General features: G+C 42.8%; 1 protein-coding gene across 2 annotated transcripts in view; it reads right to left on the bottom strand.

The window, feature by feature from the left end:
* The window catches only part of LOC139387371 (collagen alpha-2(VI) chain-like), an 87,610-nt gene extending 63,158 nt beyond the window's left edge, over positions 1-24,452 (bottom strand). The window contains exons 1-11 of one of the 2 annotated variants that reach the window (XM_071133507.1): positions 24,218-24,452; positions 20,365-20,464; positions 19,732-19,832; positions 19,129-19,272; positions 4,526-4,888; positions 4,042-4,062; positions 2,844-2,909; positions 1,553-1,651; positions 1,289-1,315; positions 850-975; positions 350-412 (exon numbers count right to left, since the gene is read on the bottom strand). In XM_071133507.1, the coding sequence (XP_070989608.1) occupies positions 350-412; positions 850-975; positions 1,289-1,315; positions 1,553-1,651; positions 2,844-2,909; positions 4,042-4,062; positions 4,526-4,888; positions 19,129-19,272; positions 19,732-19,832; positions 20,365-20,446 (1,092 nt within the window). In that variant the 5' untranslated portion in view covers positions 20,447-20,464; positions 24,218-24,452. The remainder of the gene's footprint in view (positions 1-349; positions 413-849; positions 976-1,288; positions 1,316-1,552; positions 1,652-2,843; positions 2,910-4,041; positions 4,063-4,525; positions 4,889-19,128; positions 19,273-19,731; positions 19,833-20,364; positions 20,465-24,217) is intronic. The other variant, XM_071133508.1, reaches the window with a different exon arrangement.
* Between the last annotated feature and the right edge of the window lie 652 nt (positions 24,453-25,104).

Raw genomic sequence — 25,104 nt, 5'->3', positions numbered from 1 at the left:
GTGATTATAGGGGGGTTGTATAGTGATTATAGGGGGGTTGATTAGTGATTATAGGGGGGGGGTTGTATAGTGATTATAGGGGGTTGTATAGTGATTATAGGGGGTTGTATAGTGATTATAGGCGGGTTGTATAGTGATTATAGGGGGGTTGTATAGTGATTATAGGGGGGGTTGTATAGTGATTATAGGGGGGTTGTATAGTGATTATAGGGGGGTTGTATAGTGATTATATGGGGGTTGTATAGTGATTATAGGGGGGTTGTATAGTGATTATAGGGGGGGTTGTATAGTGATTATAGGGGGGTTGTATAGTGATTATAGGGGGGTTGTATAGTGATTATAGGGGTACCTTCTCTCCATCCGTTCCAGGAAGACCACCGTCGCCCGCGTCTCCTGGGTGACCATCAGGACCCTGCCAGAGACACACACACACACACACACACATAAATATATTACACACACACTGAGATCATACCCTGGGTCTCGTCAGGTTTCTTAGAACATACCCTGTCTCCTGGATCTACTCAGGTTTCTCAGAACATACCCTGTCTCCTGGATCTAGTCAGGTTTCTCAGAACATACCCTGTCTCCTGGATCTAGTCAGGTTTCTCAGAAGATACCCTGTCTTCTGGGCCTCGATCAGGTTTCTCAGAACATACCCTGTCTCCTGGATCTAGTCAGGTTTCTCAGAACATACCCTGTCTCCTGGGTCTAGTCAGGTTTCTCAGAACATACCCTGTCTCCTGGATCTAGTCAGGTTTCTCAGAACATACCCTGTCTCCTGGATCTAGTCAGGTTTCTCAGAACATACCCTGTCTCCTGGATCTAGTCAGGTTTCTCAGAACATACCCTGTCTCCTGGATCTCCTTTGCAGCCGGGAGCGCCGATGCGTCCGATCTTCCCCTTCTGTCCGTCTGTCCCGTTGCGTCCAGCGAGGCCGGCCACACCCTTCTTCCCCTCAGCTCCGATCTCCCCCTGAAAACACACAGCAATAATCCATAACCTTTCACCTTGACTACCTTCAGTCCAGTGGAGGCTGGTGAGGGGAAGACGGCTCATAATAATGGCTGGAATGGAGCGAATGGAATGGCATCAACCACCTGGAAACCATGGAAACCATGTGTTTGATGTATTTTCTACCATTCCAGCAATTCCGCTCCAGCCGTTACCACGAGCCCGTCCTCCCAAATTAAGGTGCCACCAACCTCCTGTGCTTCAGTCACATGATGAGCAGGTCTTATAACCAATTATCAATAGATAATCAATGGATAATAAATATTGCCCTCACCTTTTCACCTTTGATACCTATTTCACCCTATAGAAGCGCAAGAGAGAAAAGAACCAGTCAGACCTTCAGTATTACTGGTTGAGTCACTACAGATGAAGACATTATTACTAGTAGCCACGTCTCTAGCTTTTCCATACCTGCATTACCTGCAGTGTATTTAAAGACATTGTTAAGGGCAGTGTATTTAAAGACATTGTTAAGGGCAGTGTATTTAAGACATTATTACTGGCCGTGTGTGTGAATGGGAGGAGCCTGGAGACTTGCCTTGACTCCTGGGTGACCGATGGGACCCTCGATGCCAGGGTCGCCCTGTCTTCCCCTATCGCCTTTAGGACCGGGGTTGCCGTTGTCTCCTTTAGCTCCCTGTAGCACACAACAGAGTCAGAACAAATGTTTGTGTGTGTGTGTGTGTGTGTGGTAGAGGCTTGCATCGGGGTCCGACACCCACAGTTTCCCGCGGGTGAGGTGCAAAAATATATACTGGCGGGTGCTGCAGGATTTAAATCCCCACGTTGGAAACAGGTGCTGCGGGATTTAAATCCCCACGTTGGAAACAGGTGCTGCGGGATTTAAATCCCCACGTTGGAAACAGGTGCTGCGGGATTTAAATCCCCACGTTGGAAACAGGTGCTGCGGGATTTAAATCCCCATGTTGGAAACAGGTGCTGCGGGATTTAAATCCCCACGTTGGAAGGACAACAACACGGTAGATGGATACACATCCTTCACAAAGTGCAACCAGGTAGGCCTATCGTTTTGAATAATTCAGTTAATTATCACTTGATTATTAAATAAATTCAGGCTTTCGTTCATGACGCCGTACGCAGGTAAACTGGTGCGGCTGGTAAACGTTTGAGTGGCCTACTAAATAAATGACCTATTTTTTGCTGAAATCAGCGGATGTGATGGGTTGAGATGCAGCCCATAATACCTCCAGTTTAAATTGACGGATTCTGATTGGGATTTTTTATTATGTTACTTAGATGGACTCTTAAGGATGGATTACATCCGTTCATTATACCATATGCATGCTATATGACTTGTAAAATAATACGGCTGGTAAAAATGTGAGTAGCCTATTCTTCCATATTCCATATTGGAACTAGTTTATTGAAGTTGAATTAGGCCTAAACTATTTGATGATCTAAACAGTATTGAATGTAAAGGTATTGTTTTGTGTCGGCTATAGGCTTTCATTAGGTAGGAAGGCTAAAAAGTGATTTGAGAGACGCATCGCAATATGAAAATAAAAATATATCGTTCTTAATTCATGGCATGGTTTCCTTTTCTATAAATGTTGAATAGACATGTAGACAAATTCCTTCATACAGGGAGAAGCCTAATAGCCTAGTACCCTGGAGTCATAAAAACGATTCAATAAATTGATGTTATTTTGCAGGTAACGTATCGGCTCTCGGAAACAATTCTATGTGGGTGGGTCGGTCTGCAGAGAAAATGATGTCCTGGTGTCGGATATTGGGTGGGGCTCGGGATTGATGTGGCCAGCGTGTGGAGTCGATAAACAAACGGACCCGTCCAGGACTCTAGCGTGTACCTTTTGTCCTCTGTGTCCTTCAGGTCCAGGGGGTCCATCTGTCTCCAGACACTTCACCTTGTAGCACTGAGAGAGACCACATGCATGGAATACAGGTATCAATATCTACATCTTGTGCATCTGTTATCATAGTATATAATAGTATAGAATCATATATAATACTATAGAATCATATATAATAGTATAGAATCATAAATAATAATTTATAAAATAGTATTTAATCATATATAATAATTTATATAATAGTAAATAATCATATATACTAGTATATAATAGTATATAATCATATATAATAATTTATATAATAGTAAACAATCATATATATTCATTTATATAATAGTATATAATCATATATAATAGTATATAATAGTATATAATCATATATAATACTTAATAATAGTATATAAGCATGTATATAAAACTATACAATAATTTATATAATAGTATATAACCATGTATATACAAGTATACAATAATTTATATAATAGTATATAACCATATATAATCATTTATATAATAGTATATAATCATATATAAAAGTATATAATCATATATAATAGCATATAAGTATAAAATTATTTATAACTATATATAATAGTATATAATCATGTATATAAAAAATATACAATCATTTATATAATAGCATATAATCATTTATATAATAGTATATAATCATATATAATAGTACAAAATAATATATAATAGTATATATTTATATATAATAGTATATAATCATATATAATAGTATACAATCGTATATAATAGTATATAATAATATATAATTGTATATAATTGTAAATAATCGTATATAATCATATATAATCATAAATAATAGTATACAATCGTATATAATAGTATATAATCATATATAATAGTATACAATCGTATATAATCGTATATAATAGTATATAATCATATATAATAGTATATATAATAGTATATAATCATATATAATAGTATATAATCACATATAATAGTATATAATCATATCTAATCATATCTAATAGTATATAATCATATATAATAGTGTATAATCATATATAATCATATATAATAGTATATATAATAGTATATAATCATATATAATAGTATATAATCATATCTAATAGTATATAATCACATCTAATCAAATAGAATAGAATAGGTTATTGTAGGTTGCTTGTATGGTAACATTGTGTGGTTCTCTCTTCAGTCTCACCTCCTGATAGGCCAGATGGGTCTAGAAAAAGGAAAATACAAAATATTTTACTTAAACATGAAAAATGTTTATTGAATATGATCATCACAGTGTGTGTTACTATGGTATTTATGATGAGGTATATAGTGTCCAGCTGTATAAGGGTATGTTAGTGTGTGTGTTAGTGTATTAGTGTGTGAGTGTGTGTGTGTGTGTTTGTGTGTGTGTGTGTGTGTGTGTATGTGTGTGTGTGTGTGTTACCATGGTCTTGATGATGAGGTCTAGTGTCCAGCTGTATAACAGTATGTTTGTGTGTGTGTGTGTGTGTTACCATGGTCTTGACGATGCGGTCTATAGTGTCCAGCTGTATGTTAGTGTGGGTGTGTGTGTGTGTGTGTGTGTGTGTGTGTGTGTTACCATGGTCTTGATGATGCGGTCTATAGTGTCCAGCTGTATGTTAGTGTGGGTGTGTGTGTGTGTGTGTATGTGTGTGTGTGTGTGTTACCATGGTCTTGATGATGCGGTCTATAGTGTCCAGCTGTATAACAGGCCTGTTGCCACTGAGGTCGACAGCCAGGAAGTCTTTTCTGTAGACGTTGGCCGGAGAGTTAGCGATCTCCCTCAGACCCGTCTCGTCCACGTTCTTCGTGGCCGCGACCACAAACATTCTGATGCCCTCGTCGCGCGCACGCTCGGCCGTCACCTTCACCCCGCCGCACGGGTTTCCTGTCACGTGACCGTCGGTAATGACGACAGCGAATCGCAGCGCTCCGGGGTTAGAGGGCAAACGTGTCATTTCCTGTGTCATGTTAGCGAGGGCGCAGTCGATGTAGGTTCCCTTACCCAGGTACCGGATATTCCTCAAACCCTGAAAAAACAACAACATCAACAATACAGCCATAACAACACCACAGCCATAACAACACCAGGTCCCTCTAACCAGCTACTATATACCCCTGACACCCTGAAACATCAACAAATGTGGATGTTGTGCTCCATGTCGTTTCAACCTGTATGAAACTGTCTTTAATGTTGTGCTCCATGTCGTTTCAACCTGTATGAAACTGTCTTTAATGTTGTGCTCCATGTCGTTTCAACCTGTACGAAAACTGTCTTTAATGTTGTGCTCCATGTCGTTTCAACCTGTACGAAAACTGTCTTTAATGTTGTGCTCCATGTCGTTTCAACCTGTACGAAAACTGTCTTTAATGTTGTGCTCCATGTCGTTTCAACCTGTATGAAACTGTCTTTAATGTTGTGCTCCATGTCGTTTCAACCTGTACGAAAACTGTCTTTAATGTTGTGCTCCATGTCGTTTCAACCTGTATGAAACTGTCTTTAATGTTGTGCTCCATGTCGTTTCAACCTGTACGAAAACTGTCTTTAATGTTGTGCTCCATGTCGTTTCAACCTGTATGAAACTGTCTTTAATGTTGTGCTCCATGTCGTTTCAACCTGTATGAAACTGTCTTTAATGTTGTGCTCCATGTCGTTTCAACCTGTATGAAAACTGTCTTTAATGTTGTGCTCCATGTCGTTTCAACCTGTATGAAACTGTCTTTAATGTGGTGCTCCATGTAGGTTCAACCTGTACGAAAACTGTCTTTAATGTTGTGCTCCATGTCGTTTCAACCTGTATGAAACTGTCTTTAATGTTGTGCTCCATGTCGTTTCAACCTGTACGAAAACTGTCTTTAATGTTGTGCTCCATGTCGTTTCAACCTGTATGAAACTGTCTTTAATGTGGTGCTCCATGTAGGTTCAACCTGTACGAAAACTGTCTTTAATGTTGTGCTCCATGTCGTTTCAACCTGTATGAAACTGTCTTTAATGTTGTGCTCCATGCAGGGTGTGAATACCTACATCTAATGAAAACCAAAACAGTATAAAGCATAAGAGCAATCAATTTAACCCTAACCCCATCAATCTAACCCTAACCCCATCAATCTAAAACCATCAATCTAACCCTAACCTCAATAATCTAACCCCATCAATCTAACCCCATCAATCTAACCCTAACCCGATATATCTAACCCCATCCATCTAACCCCATCAATCTAGCCCCATAAATCTAACCCCATCAATCTAACCCCATCAATCTAACCCTAAACCCATCAATCTAACCCCATCAATCTAACCCTAACCCCATCATTCTAACCCAAACCCCATATATCTAACCCTAACCCCATCAATCTAACCCCACCAATATAACCCCATCAATCTAACCCTAACCCCATCAATCTAACCCCATCCATCTAACCCCATCAATCTAACCCTAAACCCATCAATCTATCCCCATCAATCTAACCCTAACCCCATCAATCTAACCCCATCAATCTAGCCCTAACCCCATCAATCAAACCCTAACCCCATCAATCTAACCCCATCCATCTAACCCCATCCATCCATCTAACCATAAACCCATCAATCTAACCCTGACCTCATCAATCTAACCCTAACCCCATCAATCTAACCCCATCAATCTAACCCTAACCCCATAAATCTAACCCCATCCATCTAACCCCATCAATCTAACCCTAAACCCATCAATCTAACCCCATCAATCTGACCCTAACCCCATCAATCTAACCCCATCAATCTAACCCCAACCTCATCAATCTAACCCCATCAATCTAAAAATAACCCCATCAATCTAACCCTAACTCCATCAATCTAACTCCATCAATCTAACCTTAACCCCATCAATCTAACCCCAGCAATCTAACCCTAACCCCATCAATCTAACCCCATCAATCTAACCATAACCTCATCAATCTAACCCCATCAATCTAACCCTAACCCCATCAATCTAACCCCATCAATCTAGCCCTAACCCCATCAATCAAACCCTAACCCCATCAATCTAACCCCATCCATCTAACCCCATCCATCCATCTAACCATAAACCCATCAATCTAACCCTGACCTCATCAATCTAACCCTAACCCCATCAATCTAACCCCATCAATCTAACCCTAAACCCATCAATCTAACCCCATCAATCTGACCCTAACCCCATCAATCTAACCCCATCAATCTAACCCCAACCTCATCAATCTAACCCCATCAATCTAAAACTAACCCCATCAATCTAACCCTAACCCCATCAATCTAACTCCATCAATCTAACCTTAACCCCATCAATCTAACCCCATCAATCTAACCCTAACCCCATCAATCTAACCCCATCAATCGAACCCTAACCTCATCAATCTAACCGCATCAATCGAACCCCAACCCCATCAATATAGTCCCAACCACATCAATCTAACACCATCAATCTAACCCTAACCTCATCAATCTAACTCCATCACTCTAACCCTAACCCCATCAATCTAACCCTAACCCCATCAATCTAACCCTAACCCCATTTAATGTTGTGCTCCATGCAGGGTGTGAATACCTACATCTAATGAAAACCAAAACAGTATAAAGCATAAGAGCAATCAATCTAACCCTAACCCCATCAATCTAAAACCATCAATCTAACCCTAACCTCAATAATCTAACCCCATCAATCTAACCCCATCAATCTAACCCTAACCCGATATATCTAACCCCATCCATCTAACCCCATCAATCTAGCCCCATAAATCTAACCCCATCAATCTAACCCCATCAATCTAACCCTAAACTCATCAATCTAACCCCTTCAATCTAACCCTAACCCCATCATTCTAACCCAAACCCCATATATCTAACCCTAACCCCATCAATCTAACCCCACCAATATAACCCCATCAATCTAACCCTAACCCCATCAATCTAACCCCATCCACCTAACCCCATCAATCTAACCCTAAACCCATCAATCTATCCCCATCAATCTAACCCTAACCCCATCAATCTAACCCCATCAATCTAGCCCTAACCCCATCAATCAAACCCTAACCCCATCAATCTAACCCCATCCATCTAACCCCATCCATCCATCTAACCATAAACCCATCAATCTAACCCTGACCTCATCAATCTAACCCTAACCTCATCAATCTAACCGCATCAATCGAACCCCAACCCCATCAATATAGTCCCAACCACATCAATCTAACACCATCAATCTAACCCTAACCTCATCAATCTAACTCCATCACTCTAACCCTAACCCCATCAATCTAACCCTAACCCCATCAATCTAACCCTAACCCCATATATCTAACCCCATCAATCTAACCCCATCCATCTAACCTCATCAATCTAACCCTAACTCTATCAATCTAACCCCATCCATCTAACCCCATCGATCCATCTAACCATAAACCCATCAATCTAACCCTGACCTCATCAATCTAACCCTAACCCCATCAATCTAACCCCATCAATCTAACCCTAACCACATAAATCTAACCCCATCCATCTAACCCCATCAATCTAACCCTAAACCCATCAATCTAACCCCATCAATCTAACCCTAACCCCATCAATCTAACCCCATCAATCTAACCCCAATCTCATCAATCTAACCCCATTATTCTAACACTAACCCCATCAATCTAACCCTAACCCCATCAATCTAACCCTAACCCCATCAATCTAACTCCATCAATCTAACCCTAACCCCATCAATCTAACCCCAGCAATCTAACCCTAACCTCAATAATCTAACCCCATCAATCTAACCCGATCAATCTAACACCATCAATCTAACCCCATCAATCTAACCCTAACCCCATCAATCTGACCCTAACCCCATCAATCTGACCCTAACCCAATCAATCTAACCCTAACCTCATCAATCTAATCCCATCAATCTAACCCTAACCCCATCAATCTAACCCCAGCAATCTAAACCCAGCAATCTAACCCTAACGCCATCAATCTAACCCCATCAATCTAACCATAACCTCATCAATCTAACCCCATCAATCTAACCCTAACCTCAATCAATCTAACCCCATCAATCTAACCCTAACCCCATCAATCTAACCCCATCAATCTAACCCCATCACTCTAACCCTAACCCCATCAATCTAATCCCAACCCCATCAATCTAACCCCATCAATCTAACCCTAACCTCATCAATCTAACCCCGTCAATCTAACCGCATCAATCGAACCCCAACCCCATCAATATAATCCCAACCCCATCAATCTAACACCATCAATATAACCCTAACCTCATCAATCTAACCTCATCAATCTAACCCCATCACTCTAACCCTAACCCCATCAATCTAATCCCAACCCCATCAATCTAACCCCATCAATCTAACCCTAACCTCATCAATCTAACCCCGTCAATCTAACCCTAACCCCATCAATCTAACCCTAACCCCATCATTCTAACCCCATCCCCATTAATCTAACCCCATCAATCTAACCCTCACCTAATCAATCTAACCCCATCAATCTAACCCTAACCCCATCAATCTAACCCTAACCACATCAATCTAACCCTACCCCATCAATCTAACCCTAACCCCATCAATCTAACACTAACCCCCCTAATCTCATCAATCCTGTCTCAGCCTCCAGTATTTATGCTGCAGTAGTTTATGTGTCGGGGGGCTAGGGTCAGTTTGTTATATCTGGAGTACTTCTCCTGTCCTATTCGGTGTCCTGTGTGAATCTAAGTGTGCGTTCTCTAATTCTCTCTTTCTCTCTCTCGGAGGACCTGAGCCCTAGGACCATGCCCCAGGACTACCTGACATGATGACTCCTTGCTGTCACCAGTCCACCTGGCCGTGCTGCTGCTCCAGTTTCAACTGTTCTGCCTTATTATTATTCGACCATGCTGGTCATTTATGAACATTTGAACATCTTGACCATGTTCTGTTATAATCTCCACCCGGCACAGCCAGAAGAGGACTGGCCACCCCACATAGCCTGGTTCCTCTCTAGGTTTCTTCCTAGGTTTTGGCCTTTCTAGGGAGTTTTTCCTAGCCACCGTGCTTCTACACCTGCATTGCTTGCTGTTTGGGGTTTTAGGCTGGGTTTCTGTACAGCACTTTGAGATATCAGCTGATGTACGAAGGGCTATATAAATAAATTTGATTTGATTTGATTTGATCAATCTAACCCTAACCTCATAAATCTAACCCCAACCCCATCAATCTAACCCAGACCGCATCAATCTAACCCCATCCATCTAACCCTAACCCCATCCATCCATCTAACCCTAACCCCATCAACCTAACCCTACCCCATCAATCTAACCCTATCCCCATCAATCTAACCCTAAACCCATCAATCTAACCCCATATCTAACCCTAACCCCATCAATCTAACCCTAACCCCACCAATCTAACCCTACCCCATCAATCTAACCCTAACCTCATCAATCTAACCCTAACCCCATCAATGTAAGCCTAAACCCATCAATCTAACCCCATCAATCTAACCCCATCAATCTAACCCTAATAGCCTCATCAATCTAACCTTAACCCAATCAATCTCATCCTAACCCCATCAATCTAACACTAACCTCATCAATCTAACCCTAACCCCATCAATCTAACCCTAACCTCATCAATCTAACCCCATCAATCAAACCCTAACCCCATCAATCTAACCCCATCAATCTAACCCTAACCCCATCAATCTAACCCTAACCTCATCAATCTAACCGCATCAATCTAACCCTAAACCCATCAATCTAACCCTAACCCCGTCAATCTAACCCTAACCCCATCATTCTAACCCTAACCCCATCATTCTAACCCCATCCCCATTAATCTAACCCCATCAATCTAACCCTCACCTAATCAATCTAACCCCATCAATCTAACCCTAACCCCATCAATCTAACCCTAACCCCATCAATCTAACACTAACCCCATGAATCTAACCCTAACCTCATCAATCTAACCCTAACCTCATAAATCTAACCCCAATCCCATCAATCTAACCCAGACCTCATCAATCTAACCCCATCGATCTAACCCTAACCCCATCGATCTAACCCTAACCCCATCAATCTAACCCTACCCCATCAATCTAACCCTAACCCCATCAATCTAACCCTAACCCCATCAATCTAACCCCATATCTAACCCTAACCTCATCAATCTAACCCTAACCTCATCAATCTAACCCTAACCCCATCAATCTAACCCTAACACCATCAATCTAACCCTACCCCATCAATCTAACCCTAACCTCATCAATCTAACCCTAACCCCATCAATCTAAACCTAACCTCATCAATCTAACCCCATCAATGTAAGCCTAAACCCATCAATCTAACCCCATCAATCTAACCCCATCAATCTAACCCCATCAATCTAACCCTAACCTCATCAATCTAACCCTAACCCAAACAATCTCATCCTAACCCCATCAATCTAACCCTAACCTCATCAATCTAACCATAACCCCATCAATCTAACCCTAACCCCATGAATCTAACCCTAACCTCATCAATCGTACCCTAACCTCATAAATTTAACCCTAAACCCATCTATCTAACCCCATCAATCTAACCCCATCAATCTAACCCTAACCCCATCAATCTAACCCTAACCCCATCAATCTAACCTTACACCATCAATCTAACCCCATCAATCTAACCCTAACCCCATCAATCTAACCCTAACCCCATCAATCTAACCCTAACCCCATCAATATAACCCTAACCTCATCAATCTCACCCTAACCCCATCAATCTAACCCCATCAATCTTACCCTAACCTCATCAATCTAACCCCATCATTAAACCCATCAATCTAACCCCATCCATCTAACCCAATCTAACCCTAATCTCATCAATCTAACCCAATCTAACCTTAACCTCATCAATATAACCCTAACCTCATCAATCTCACCCTAACCCCATCAATCTAACCCCATCAATCTTACCCTAACCTCATCAATCTAACCCCATCATTAAACCCATCTATCTAACCCCATCCATCTAACCCAATCTAACCCTAATCTCATCAATCTAACCTTAACCTCATCAATCTAACCCCATCAATCTAACCCTAACCTCATCAATCTAACCCTAACCGCATCAATCTAACCCTAACCTCATCAATCTAACCCGATCATTCTAACCCTAAACCCATCAATCTAACCCCATCAATCTAACCCTAACCTCATCAACCTAACTCTAACCCCATCAATCTAACCCTAAACCCAACAATCTAACCATAACCTCAACAATCTAACCCCATCAATCTAAACCCATCAATCTAACCCTAACCCCATCAATCTAACCCTAACCTCAACAATCTAACCCCATCAATCTAACCCTAACCCAATCAATCTCACCCTAACCCCATCAATCTAACCCTAACCCCATCAATCTAACCCCATCAATCAAACCCCATCAATCTAACCCTAACCTCATCAATCTAACCCTAACCCCATCAATCTAACCCTAACCTCATCAATCTAACCCTAACCCCATCAATCTAACCCTAACCTCATCAATCTAACGCCATCAATCTAAACCTAACCCCATCAATCTAACCCCATCAATCTAACCCTAACCTCATCAATCTAACCGCATCAATCTAATCCTAACCCCATCAATCTAACCCTACCCCATCAATCTAACCCCATCAATCTAACCCTAACCCCATCATTCTAACCCTAACCCCATCAATCTAACCCCATCAATCTAACCATAACCCTATCAATCTAACCCTAACCTCATCAATCTAACCCTAACCCCATCAATCTAACCCTAACCCCATCAATCTAACCCTAACCCCATCAATCTAACCCTAACCCCATCAATCTAACCCTAACCCCATTGATCTAACCCTAACCCCATCGATCTAACCCTAACCTCATCAATCTAACCCTAACCCCATCAATCTAATCCCATCAATCTAACCCTAACCCCACCAATCTAACCCCATCAACCCAACCCTAACCCCATAAATCTAACCCTAACCCCACTAATCTAACCCCATCAACCTAACCCTAAATTCATCAATCTAACCCCATCAATCAAACCCCATCAATCTAACCCTAACCCCATCAATCTAACCTCATCAATCTAACCCTAACCTCATCAATCTAACCCTAACCCCATCAATCTAACCCCATCAATCTAACCCTAACCCAATCAATCTAACCCTAACCCCATCAATCTAACACTAACCTCATCAATCTAACCCTAACCCCATCAATCTAACACTAACCTCATCAATCTAACCCTAACCCCATCAATCTAACCCTAACCTCATCAATCTAACCCCATCAATCAAACCCTAACCCCATCAATCTAACCCCATCAATCTAACCCTAACCCCATCAATCTAACCCTAACCTCATCAATCTAACCGCATCAATCTAACCCTAAACCCATCAATCTAACCCTAACCCCGTCAATCTAACCCTAACCCCATCATTCTAACCCTAACCCCATCATTCTAACCCCATCCCCATTAATCTAACCCCATCAATCTAACCCTAACCCCATCAATCTAACCCTAACCCCATCAATCTAACACTAACCCCATGAATCTAACCCTAACCTCATCAATCTAACCCTAACCTCATAAATCTAACCCCAACCCCATCAATCTAACCCAGACCTCATCAATCTAACCCCATCGATCTAACCCTAACCCCATCGATCTAACCCTAACCCCATCAATCTAACCCTACCCCATCAATCTAACCCTAACCCCATCAATCTAACCCCATATCTAACCCTAACCTCATCAATCTAACCCTAACCTCATCAATCTAACCCTAACCCCATCAATCTAACCCTAACACCATCAATCTAACCCTACCCCATCAATCTAACCCTAACCTCATCAATCTAACCCTAACCCCATCAATCTAAACCTAACCTCATCAATCTAACCCCATCAATGTAAGCCTAAACCCATCAATCTAACCCCATCAATCTAACCCCATCAATCTAACCCCATCAATCTAACCCTAACCTCATCAATCTAACCCTAACCCAAACAATCTCATCCTAACCCCATCAATCTAACCCTAACCTCATCAATCTAACCATAACCCCATCAATCTAACCCTAACCCCATGAATCTAACCCTAACCTCATCAATCGTACCCTAACCTCATAAATTTAACCCTAAACCCATCTATCTAACCCCATCAATCTAACCCCATCAATCTAACCCTAACCCCATCAATCTAACCCTAACCCCATCAATCTAACCTTACACCATCAATCTAACCCCATCAATCTAACCCTAACCCCATCAATCTAACCCTAACCCCATCAATCTAACCCTAACCCCATCAATATAACCCTAACCTCATCAATCTCACCCTAACCCCATCAATCTAACCCCATCAATCTTACCCTAACCTCATCAATCTAACCCCATCATTAAACCCATCAATCTAACCCCATCCATCTAACCCAATCTAACCCTAATCTCATCAATCTAACCCAATCTAACCTTAACCTTATCAATCTAACCCCATCAATCTAACCCTAACCTCATCAATATAACCCTAACCTCATCAATCTCACCCTAACCCCATCAATCTAACCCCATCAATCTTACCCTAACCTCATCAATCTAACCCCATCATTAAACCCATCTATCTAACCCCATCCATCTAACCCAATCTAACCCTAATCTCATCAATCTAACCCAATCTAACCTTAACCTCATCAATCTAACCCCATCAATCTAACCCTAACCTCATCAATCTAACCCTAACCGCATCAATCTAACCCTAACCTCATCAATCTAACCCGATCATTCTAACCCTAAACCCATCAATCTAACCCCATCAATCTAACCCTAACCTCATCAACCTAACTCTAACCCCATCAATCTAACCCTAAACCCAACAATCTAACCATAACCTCAACAATCTAACCCCATCAATCTAAACCCATCAATCTAACCCTAACCCCATCAATCTAACCCTAACCTCAACAATCTAACCCCATCAATCTAACCCTAACCCAATCAATCTCACCCTAACCCCATCAATCTAACCCTAACCCCATCAATCTAACCCCATCAATCAAACCCCATCAATCTAACCCTAACCTCATCAATCTAACCCTAACCCCATCAATCTAACCCTAACCTCATCAATCTAACCCTAACCCCATCAATCTAACCCTAACCTCATCAATCTAACGCCATCAATCTAACCCTAACCTCATCAATCTAACGCCATCAATCTAAACCTAACCCCATCAATCTAACCCCATCAATCTAACCCTAACCTCATCAATCTAACCGCATCAATCTAATCCTAACCCCATCAATCTAACCCTACCCCATCAATCTAACCCCATCAATCTAACCCTAACCCCATCATTCTAACCCTAACCCCATCAATCTAACCCCATCAATCTAACCATAACCCTATCAATCTAACCCTAACCTCATCAATCTAACCCTAACCCCATCAATCTAACCCTAACCCCATCAATCTAACCCTAACCCCATCAATCTAACCCTAACCCCATTGATCTAACCCTAACCCCATCGATCTAACCCTAACCTCATCAATCTAACCCTAACCCCATCAATCTAATCCCATCAATCTAACCCTAACCCCACCAATCTAACCCCATCAACCCAACCCTAACCCCATAAATCTAACCCTAACCCCACTAATCTAACCCCATCAACCTAACCCTAAATTCATCAATCTAACCCCATCAATCTAACCCTAACCCCATCAATCTAACCTCATCAATCTAACCCTAACCTCATCAATCTAACCCCATCAATCTAACCCTAACCCCATCAATCTAACCCCATCAATCTAACCCTAACCCAATCAATCTAACCCTAACCCCATCAATCTAACACCAACCTCATCAATCTAACCCTAACCCCATCAATCTAACACTAACCTCATCAATCTAACCCTAACCCCATCAATCTAACCCTAACCTCATCAATCTAACCCCATCAATCAAACCCTAACCCCATCAATCTAACCCCATCAATCTAACCCTAACCCCATCAATCTAACCCTAACCTCATCAATCTAACCGCATCAATCTAACCCTAAACCCATCAATCTAACCCTAACCCCGTCAATCTAACCCTAACCCCATCAATCTAACCCTACCCCATCAATCTAACCCTAACCCCATCAATCTAACCCTAACCCCATCAATCTAACCCCATATCTAACCCTAACCTCATCAATCTAACCCTAACCTCATCAATCTAACCCTAACCCCATCAATCTAACCCTAACACCATCAATCTAACCCTACCCCATCAATCTAACCCTAACCTCATCAATCTAACCCTAACCCCATCAATCTAAACCTAACCTCATCAATCTAACCCCATCAATGTAAGCCTAAACCCATCAATCTAACCCCATCAATCTAACCCCATCAATCTAACCCCATCAATCTAACCCTAACCTCATCAATCTAACCCTAACCCAAACAATCTCATCCTAACCCCATCAATCTAACCCTAACCTCATCAATCTAACCATAACCCCATCAATCTAACCCTAACCCCATGAATCTAACCCTAACCTCATCAATCGTACCCTAACCTCATAAATTTAACCCTAAACCCATCTATCTAACCCCATCAATCTAACCCCATCAATCTAACCTAACCCCATCAATCTAACCCTAACCCCATCAATCTAACCTTACACCATCAATCTAACCCCATCAATCTAACCCTAACCCCATCAATCTAACCCTAACCCCATCAATCTAACCCTAACCCCATCAATATAACCCTAACCTCATCAATCTCACCCTAACCCCATCAATCTAACCCCATCAATCTTACCCTAACCTCATCAATCTAACCCCATCATTAAACCCATCAATCTAACCCCATCCATCTAACCCAATCTAACCCTAATCTCATCAATCTAACCCAATCTAACCTTAACCTTATCAATCTAACCCCATCAATCTAACCCTAACCTCATCAATATAACCCTAACCTCATCAATCTCACCCTAACCCCATCAATCTAACCCCATCAATCTTACCCTAACCTCATCAATCTAACCCCATCATTAAACCCATCTATCTAACCCCATCCATCTAACCCAATCTAACCCTAATCTCATCAATCTAACCCAATCTAACCTTAACCTCATCAATCTAACCCCATCAATCTAACCCTAACCTCATCAATCTAACCCTAACCGCATCAATCTAACCCTAACCTCATCAATCTAACCCGATCATTCTAACCCTAAACCCATCAATCTAACCCCATCAATCTAACCCTAACCTCATCAACCTAACTCTAACCCCATCAATCTAACCCTAAACCCAACAATCTAACCATAACCTCAACAATCTAACCCCATCAATCTAAACCCATCAATCTAACCCTAACCCCATCAATTTAACCCTAACCTCAACAATCTAACCCCATCAATCTAACCCTAACCCAATCAATCTCACCCTAACCCCATCAATCTAACCCTAACCCCATCAATCTAACCCCATCAATCAAACCCCATCAATCTAACCCTAACCTCATCAATCTAACCCTAACCCCATCAATCTCACCCTAACCCCATCAATCTAACCCTAACCCCATCAATCTAACCCCATCAATCAAACCCCATCAATCTAACCCTAACCTCATCAATCTAACCCTAACCCCATCAATCTAACCCTAACCTCATCAATCTAACCCTAACCCCATCAATCTAACCCTAACCTCATCAATCTAACGCCATCAATCTAAACCTAACCCCATCAATCTAACCCCATCAATCTAACCCTAACCTCATCAATCTAACCGCATCAATCTAATCCTAACCCCATCAATCTAACCCTACCCCATCAATCTAACCCCATCAATCTAACCCTAACCCCATCATTCTAACCCTAACCCCATCAATCTAACCCCATCAATCTAACCATAACCCTATCAATCTAACCCTAACCTCATCAATCTAACCCTAACCCATCAATCTAACCCTAACCCCATCAATCTAACCCTAACCCCATCAATCTAACCCTAACCCCATCGATCTAACCCTAACCTCATCAATCTAACCCTAACCCCATCAATCTAATCCCATCAATCTAACCCTAACCCCACCAATCTAACCCCATCAACCCAACCCTAACCCCATAAATCTAACCCTAACCCCACTAATCTAACCCCATCAACCTAACCCTAAATTCATCAATCTAACCCCATCAATCAAACCCCATCAATCTAACACTAACCCCATCAATCTAACCTCATCAATCTAACCCTAACCTCATCAATCTAACCCCATCAATCTAACCCTAACCCCATCAATCTAACCCCATCAATCTAACCCTAACCCAATCAATCTAACCCTAACCCCATCAATCTAACCCCATCATTCTAACCCTAACCCCATCAATCTAACCCCATCAATCTAACCCTAACCCAATCAAACAATCTAACCCTAACCCCATCAATCTAACCCTAACCCCATCAATCTAACCCCATCAATCTAACCGTAACCCCATCAATCTAACCCCATCAATCTATGAACTGATAACATGTTTTTTGTGTATATTTGTGTATGTGTGTGTGTGTTTGTGTGTATATGCGTGCGTGTGTGAGCATGTGTGTTTGTGTGTGCATGTGTGTGTGTGCGCGCCTGTATGTGTGCGTGTGTTTGCTATTTGGTATTTTATTAGGGTTAGCCCTAACCCTAACCCCACAAAGGTCTAGAACTTAAGGAATGATTTGTACCAAATACACTGCTCTTAGTTTTAGAGATGTTCAGGACCAGTTTATTACTGGCCACCCATTCCAAAACAGACTGCAACTCTTTGTTAAGGGTTTCAGTGACTTCATTAGCTGTGGTTGCTGATGCGTGTATGGTTGAATCATCAGCATACATGGACACACATGCTCTGTTTAATGCCAGTGGCAGGTCATTGGTGAAAAGAGTAGAGGGCCTAGAGAGCTGCCCTGCGGTACACCACACTTTACATGTTTGACATTAGAGAAGCTTCCATGATAGAAAACCCTTTGAGTTCTATTAGATAGATATCTCTGAATCCACAATATGACAGAGGTTGAAAAGCCATAACACATATGTTTTCTCAACAACAGGTTATGGTCAATAATATCGGCTGCACTGAAATCTAACAATTCAACTCCCACAATCTTCTTATTATCAATTTCATTCAACCAATCATCAGTCATTTGTGTCAGTGCAGTACATGTTGAGTGCCCTTCTCTATAACCATGTTAGACCCACCTGGATGAAGGCGTCCTTGGCCTGTATACGGCTGAAGACCTGTTGTCTCTGGGAGAAGTGTAGTCCTCCTAACTGCCATCTGATCTGGACCAGACCTTTATAGTCAGCATCCTCCAGACGCTCTGCAAAACGCTCTGTAAACATCTGCACACACATCGAGGAGGAGGAAGGGGTTAGACATCCATCTATCTATCTATCTATCTATCTATCTATCAAAACGCTCTGTAAACATCTGCACACACATTAAGGAGGAGGAAGGGGTTAGACATCCATCTATCTACTGTATCTATCTACTGTATCTATCTATCTATCTATCTATCTATCTATCTATCTATCTATCTATCTATCTATCTATCTATCTATCTATCTATCTTTCTTATCTATCTACTGTATCTATCTATCTATCTATCTATCTATCTATCTATCTATCTATCTATCTATCTACTGTATCTATCTATCTATCTATCTATCTATCTATCTATCTATCTATCTACTGTATCTATCTATCTATCTACTGCATCTATCTATCTACTGTATCTACTGTTATCCACCAGTGATCCAGGGGGAGGGGGAACAGTATAATATAGTTGTAGTAGTAGGAACCTTAATGCTCTCCACCAGTGATCCAGGGGGAGGTTCTTGCAGGGCGATGGTCTCAGATGTGTCGATTGTAAAGTACACATCTATAGGACACTCATGTTTCTCTGACGGACACACACACAAGCACACACGCACACACAACACACAAACAACCCCGTTAGGACACATGTTAACAGAAACATGTAAACATAATCACATTAATATCAACTGAATCTAAAAGTCCATGTCTTGGTTATTGTTGTGTAAACCGAACTGAGAAACATCAAAGAACATCTGTCTGAGAAATGTATAACATCTGTTACAAGTTTAATACAGGCTGTATGAGTCCCTGTATGAGACCCTATATAGTGCACTACTTTATACCAGGGCCCTATATAGTGCACTACTTTAGACCAGGGCCCTATATAGTGCACTACTTTAGACCAAAGCCCTATATAGTGCACTACTTTAGACCAGAGCCCTATATAGTGCACTACTTTAGACCAGGACCCTATATAGTGCACTACTTTAGACCAGAGCCCTATATAGTGCACTACTTTAGACCAGGACCCTATATAGTGCACTACTTTAGACCAGGACCACTAGGGACTGGAGTATGATGACAGAACCAGACAGCATGGTGTGAAGGGAACTCACTGTTGCATTCTGGGACGGCCTGTGCATATGCCGCAGATCCGAACAGGAAGCACAGCGCGATGACCTCGGACCTCATCATCATCCTCTCCTTCTAACTGACCTGACACACACACACACACACACACACACACACACACACACACACACACACACACACACACACACACACACACACACACACACACACACACACATTACATTTGCATAGAATTCATACAGATACCCCTCACATACAGATGCCCCTCACATACAGACAAAGTAGAATCTCAATTCAACGGCTCAGACACAAGAGGCATGTGGCAGGGTCTACAGTCAATCACGGACTACAGGAAGAAAACCAGCCCAGTCACGGACCAGGATGTCATGCTCCCAGGCAGACTAAATAACTTTTTTGCCCGCTTTGAGGACAATCCAGTGCCACTGACACGGCCTGCAACGAAAACATGCGGACTCACCTTCACTGCAGCCGAGGTGAGTAAAACATTTAAACGTGTTAACCCTCGCAAGGCTGCAGGCCCAGACGGCATCCCCAGCCGCGCCCTCAGAGCATGCGCAGACCAGCTGGCCGGTGTGTTTACGGACATATTCAATCAATCCCTATACCAGTCTGCTGTTCCCACATGCTTCAAGAGGGCCACCATTGTTCCTGTTCCCAAGAAAGCTAAGGTAACTGAGCTAAACGACTACCGCCCCGTAGCACTCACTTCCGTCATCATGAAGTGTTTTGAGAGACTAGTCAAGGACCATATCACCTCCACCCTACCTGACACCCTAGACCCACTCCAATTTGCTTACCGCCCAAATAGGTCCACAGACGATGCAATCTCAACCACACTGCACACTGCCCTACCCCATCTGGACAAGAGGAATACCTATGTGAGAATGCTGTTCATCGACTACAGCTCAGCATTTAACACCATAGTACCCTCCAAGCTCGTCATCAAGCTCGAGACCCTGGGTCTCGACCCCGCCCTGTGCAACTGGGTACTGGACTTCCTGACGGGCCGCCCCCAGGTGGTGAGGGTAGGCAACAACATCTCCACCCCGCTGATCCTCAACACTGGAGCCCCACAAGGGTGCGTTCTGAGCCCTCTCCTGTACTCCCTGTTCACCCACGACTGCGTGGCCACGCACGCCTCCAACTCAATCATCAAGTTTGCGGACGACACAACAGTGGTAGGCTTGATTACCAACAACGACGAGACGGCCTACAGGGAGGAGGTGAGGGCCCTCGGAGTGTGGTGTCAGGAAAATAACCTCACACTCAACGTCAACAAAACTAAGGAGATGATTGTGGACTTCAGGAAACAGCAGAGGGAACACCCCCCTATCCACATCGATGGAACAGTAGTGGAGAGGGTAGTAAGTTTTAAGTTCCTCGGCATACACATCACAGACAAACTGAATTGGTCCACTCACACAGACAGCATCGTGAAGAAGGCGCAGCAGCGCCTCTTCAACCTCAGGAGGCTGAAGAAATTTGGCTTGTCACCAAAAGCACTCACAAACTTCTACAGATGCACAATCGAGAGCATCCTGGCGGGCTGTATCACCGCCTGGTACGGCAACTGCTCCGCCCACAACCGTAAGGCTCTCCAGAGGGTAGTGAGGTCTGCACAACGCATCACCGGGGGCAAACTACCTGCCCTCCAGGACACCTACACCACCCGATGTCACAGGAAGGCCATAAAGATCATCAAGGACAACAACCACCCGAGCCACTGCCTGTTCACCCCGCTATCATCCAGAAGGCGAGGTCAGTACAGGTGCATCAAAGCTGGGACCGAGAGACTGAAAAACAGCTTCTATCTCAAGGCCATCAGACTGTTAAACAGCCACCACTAACATTGAGTGGCTGCTGCCAACACACTGACACTGACTCAACTCCAGCCACTTTAATAATGGGAATTGATGGGAAATGATGTAAATATATCACTAGCCACTTTAAACAATGCTACCTAATATAATGTTTACATACCCTACATTATTCATCTCATATGTATACGTATATACTGTACTCTATATCATCTTGCATCCTTATGTAATACATGTATCACTAGCCACTTTAACTATGCCACTTTGTTTACATACTCATCTCATATGTATATACTGTACTCGATACCATCTACTGTATCTTGCCTATGCTGCTCTGTACCATCACTCATCCATATATCTTTATGTACATATTCTTTATCCCCTTACACTGTGTATTAGACAGTAGTTTTGGAATTGTTAGTTAGATTACTTGTTGGTTATTACTGCATTGTCGGAACTAGAAGCACAAGCATTTTGCTACACTCGCATTAACATCTGCTAACCATGTGTATGTGACAAATAAAATTAGATTTTATTTGATTTTTGATACAGATACCCCTCATATACAGATGCCCCTCACATACAGATACCCCTCACAACAGATGCCTGGACAATAATAGGAACTCAGCATCAGTCTCAGTGGCTGATTGTGAACAAAGTGTTAGCTGTGCCACTAGAGTTTCTGTGTTCGACTCCAGGCTTTGTCGCAGCCGGCCGCGACCGGTAGACCCATGGGGCGGCGCACAATTGGTCTGGGTTTGGGGAGGGTTTGGCCGGCAGGGATGTCCTTGTCTCATCACGCACTAGCGACTCCTGTGGCGGGCCGGGCGCAGTGCACGCTGACACGGTCTGACACACGGGTGCGGCTGGCTTCCGGGTTAAGTGGGCATTGTGACAAGAAGGCAGTGCGGCTTGGTTTGGTAGTGTTTCGGAGGATGCATGGCTCTCGACCTTCGCCTCTCCCGAGTCCGTACGGGAGTTGCAGCGATGAGACAAGACTGGAACTACCAATTGGATACCATGAAAAAAGGGTAAAAAATAAATAATAAATATAAAAAGAATACAAAGAGATTGGCTAACTGTGGAGCTGGTTGCCATGTTGGTGCCTGCCTCTCAACATCTCATTCATTCATTTATGACCAGCAGTGGTGGCTGGTGGGCTGAGATATCGGAGGACAGGCTAATTGGAATTAAATAAATGGAACGTTGTTCTCTTCTCTCTCGTCTTCCCCCTTCGCTTCCCCTCTTCTGTCTTCTCTCTCATCTCACACACACACACACACACACACACACACACACACACACACACACACACACAAAGAAAGTCACGCCCACCGATAATACAACTTTCCATGGACATGTGCTCCTGCAGCCTCCTCTCGCGGTAAGATCTGGTAATGCATGGTTTAATGGGGACGAACTGGGAGGCTTGTTCTGCGTCCCAGACACACAGGGTGCGTCCCAGAGACACAGGGTGCGTTCCAGATACACAGGGTGCGTCCCAGATACACAGGGTGCGTCCCAGAGACACAGGGTGCGTTCCAGAATAATACACACATTCACTGCGCAAACCTGAGCAGAATATTATATCTTTACAATAAATGTAACATCTCAGGAACGATACGAAAACGAAATCATGGATTTCTAATGTTCGCAGGCCTGCATCTGGGACGCACCCAGTCAGGACTGAACAGTGTCCAGCTGAACTAAAGTATACGCAGCATTTTAACAACTCTGTCTAAGATGGAAAATGCATCGTTTGCCAACTCGTTTATATCTAACTGACGGGTCTTCAAATGAGGGTGGAGGCAATGCGCGTTCATGTATTCAAATACATCACACACACATTTACTACATAACGTATATTCAAATCGGATATGAATGATAATCGAGACAGAAAGACAGAGAGAGAAAGAAAGACAGAGAGAGAGAAAGAGAGAGAGAGAGAGAGAGAGAGAGAGAGAGAGAGAGAGAGAGAGAGCGACTTGGGCGAATTTACTGCAGAGATACTGCAACAGTTTAAACTTTTCAAACTCACCCAGAACTTTAGAAGAACAGCGCGTAGGACCCTCTGGGTCAGTCACTCATCGCGTGGGAAAGAAAACGGGAGGAAAGGAGGAGGAAAAGAGAGGAATAAAATAATAAAGTTCTGGATACGCGCGAGGTCCGGTCGTCCTTCAGAAGAAGAGGCGCTCGCTCTACCGTTCGTCTCCTTGAGCTCGAGCTGTACTGATCCCTCCTCCCGTTCTACTGCCTGCGTCCGCGTGGAGGCGCCCTAGGTCCACGGAGGAGGGGTGTGTTTGTGTGTGCATGCGTGTTTGCGCGCTCGTGCGTGTGTACGTGCACTTGTGTTGGTGCGCGCCCGGACCGCCTATTAATCTCCGTTCAGCATTCAGTGATATGACTTGTTTTGATTGTGCCTTGCAGCAGGGTTTGAGAGAGCTCATGAGGCTCTAAGTCGACCATATGAGTCCTTATAGCGAGGCCTGGGGCGTGGGCACACACTTAGCTCATACACAGACCAGGGTGCGCGGCATCGGGGTTCTTAAATCTTATTGGATGTCATCTGGTTGGTAATAGAACACACATGGATGGATTCACAGGGAAATGGACTGGGATTAAACTAGGCACATTTTAGAGCTCTACACACACACACACACACACACACACACATCTCTGCGTTGCATTGTGCCTACGAACAGCCCTTAGCTTTGGTCATATACCACACCTCCTCAGGCCTTATTGGTTAAATAAAACACAGTTGTTATGAACATAGAACACACACTACATGAGGAGACGTGGACTGTCTGGTAGTGATTTGTAGACATGAGGCGTTTATACTAAACATCACTGAATACAAAACTGTGTGTGTGTACTGCATGTGTTATACATAGTTAAATGGTCAGATACACTACATGACCAAAA

Source organism: Oncorhynchus clarkii, chromosome 28, assembly GCF_045791955.1.
Source record: "Oncorhynchus clarkii lewisi isolate Uvic-CL-2024 chromosome 28, UVic_Ocla_1.0, whole genome shotgun sequence".
In the NCBI taxonomy this organism is placed as follows: Eukaryota; Metazoa; Chordata; class Actinopteri; order Salmoniformes; family Salmonidae; genus Oncorhynchus; species Oncorhynchus clarkii.
The sequence above is the reverse complement of the archived record's forward strand: the minus strand, read 5'-3'. Positions and strand labels throughout refer to the sequence as shown.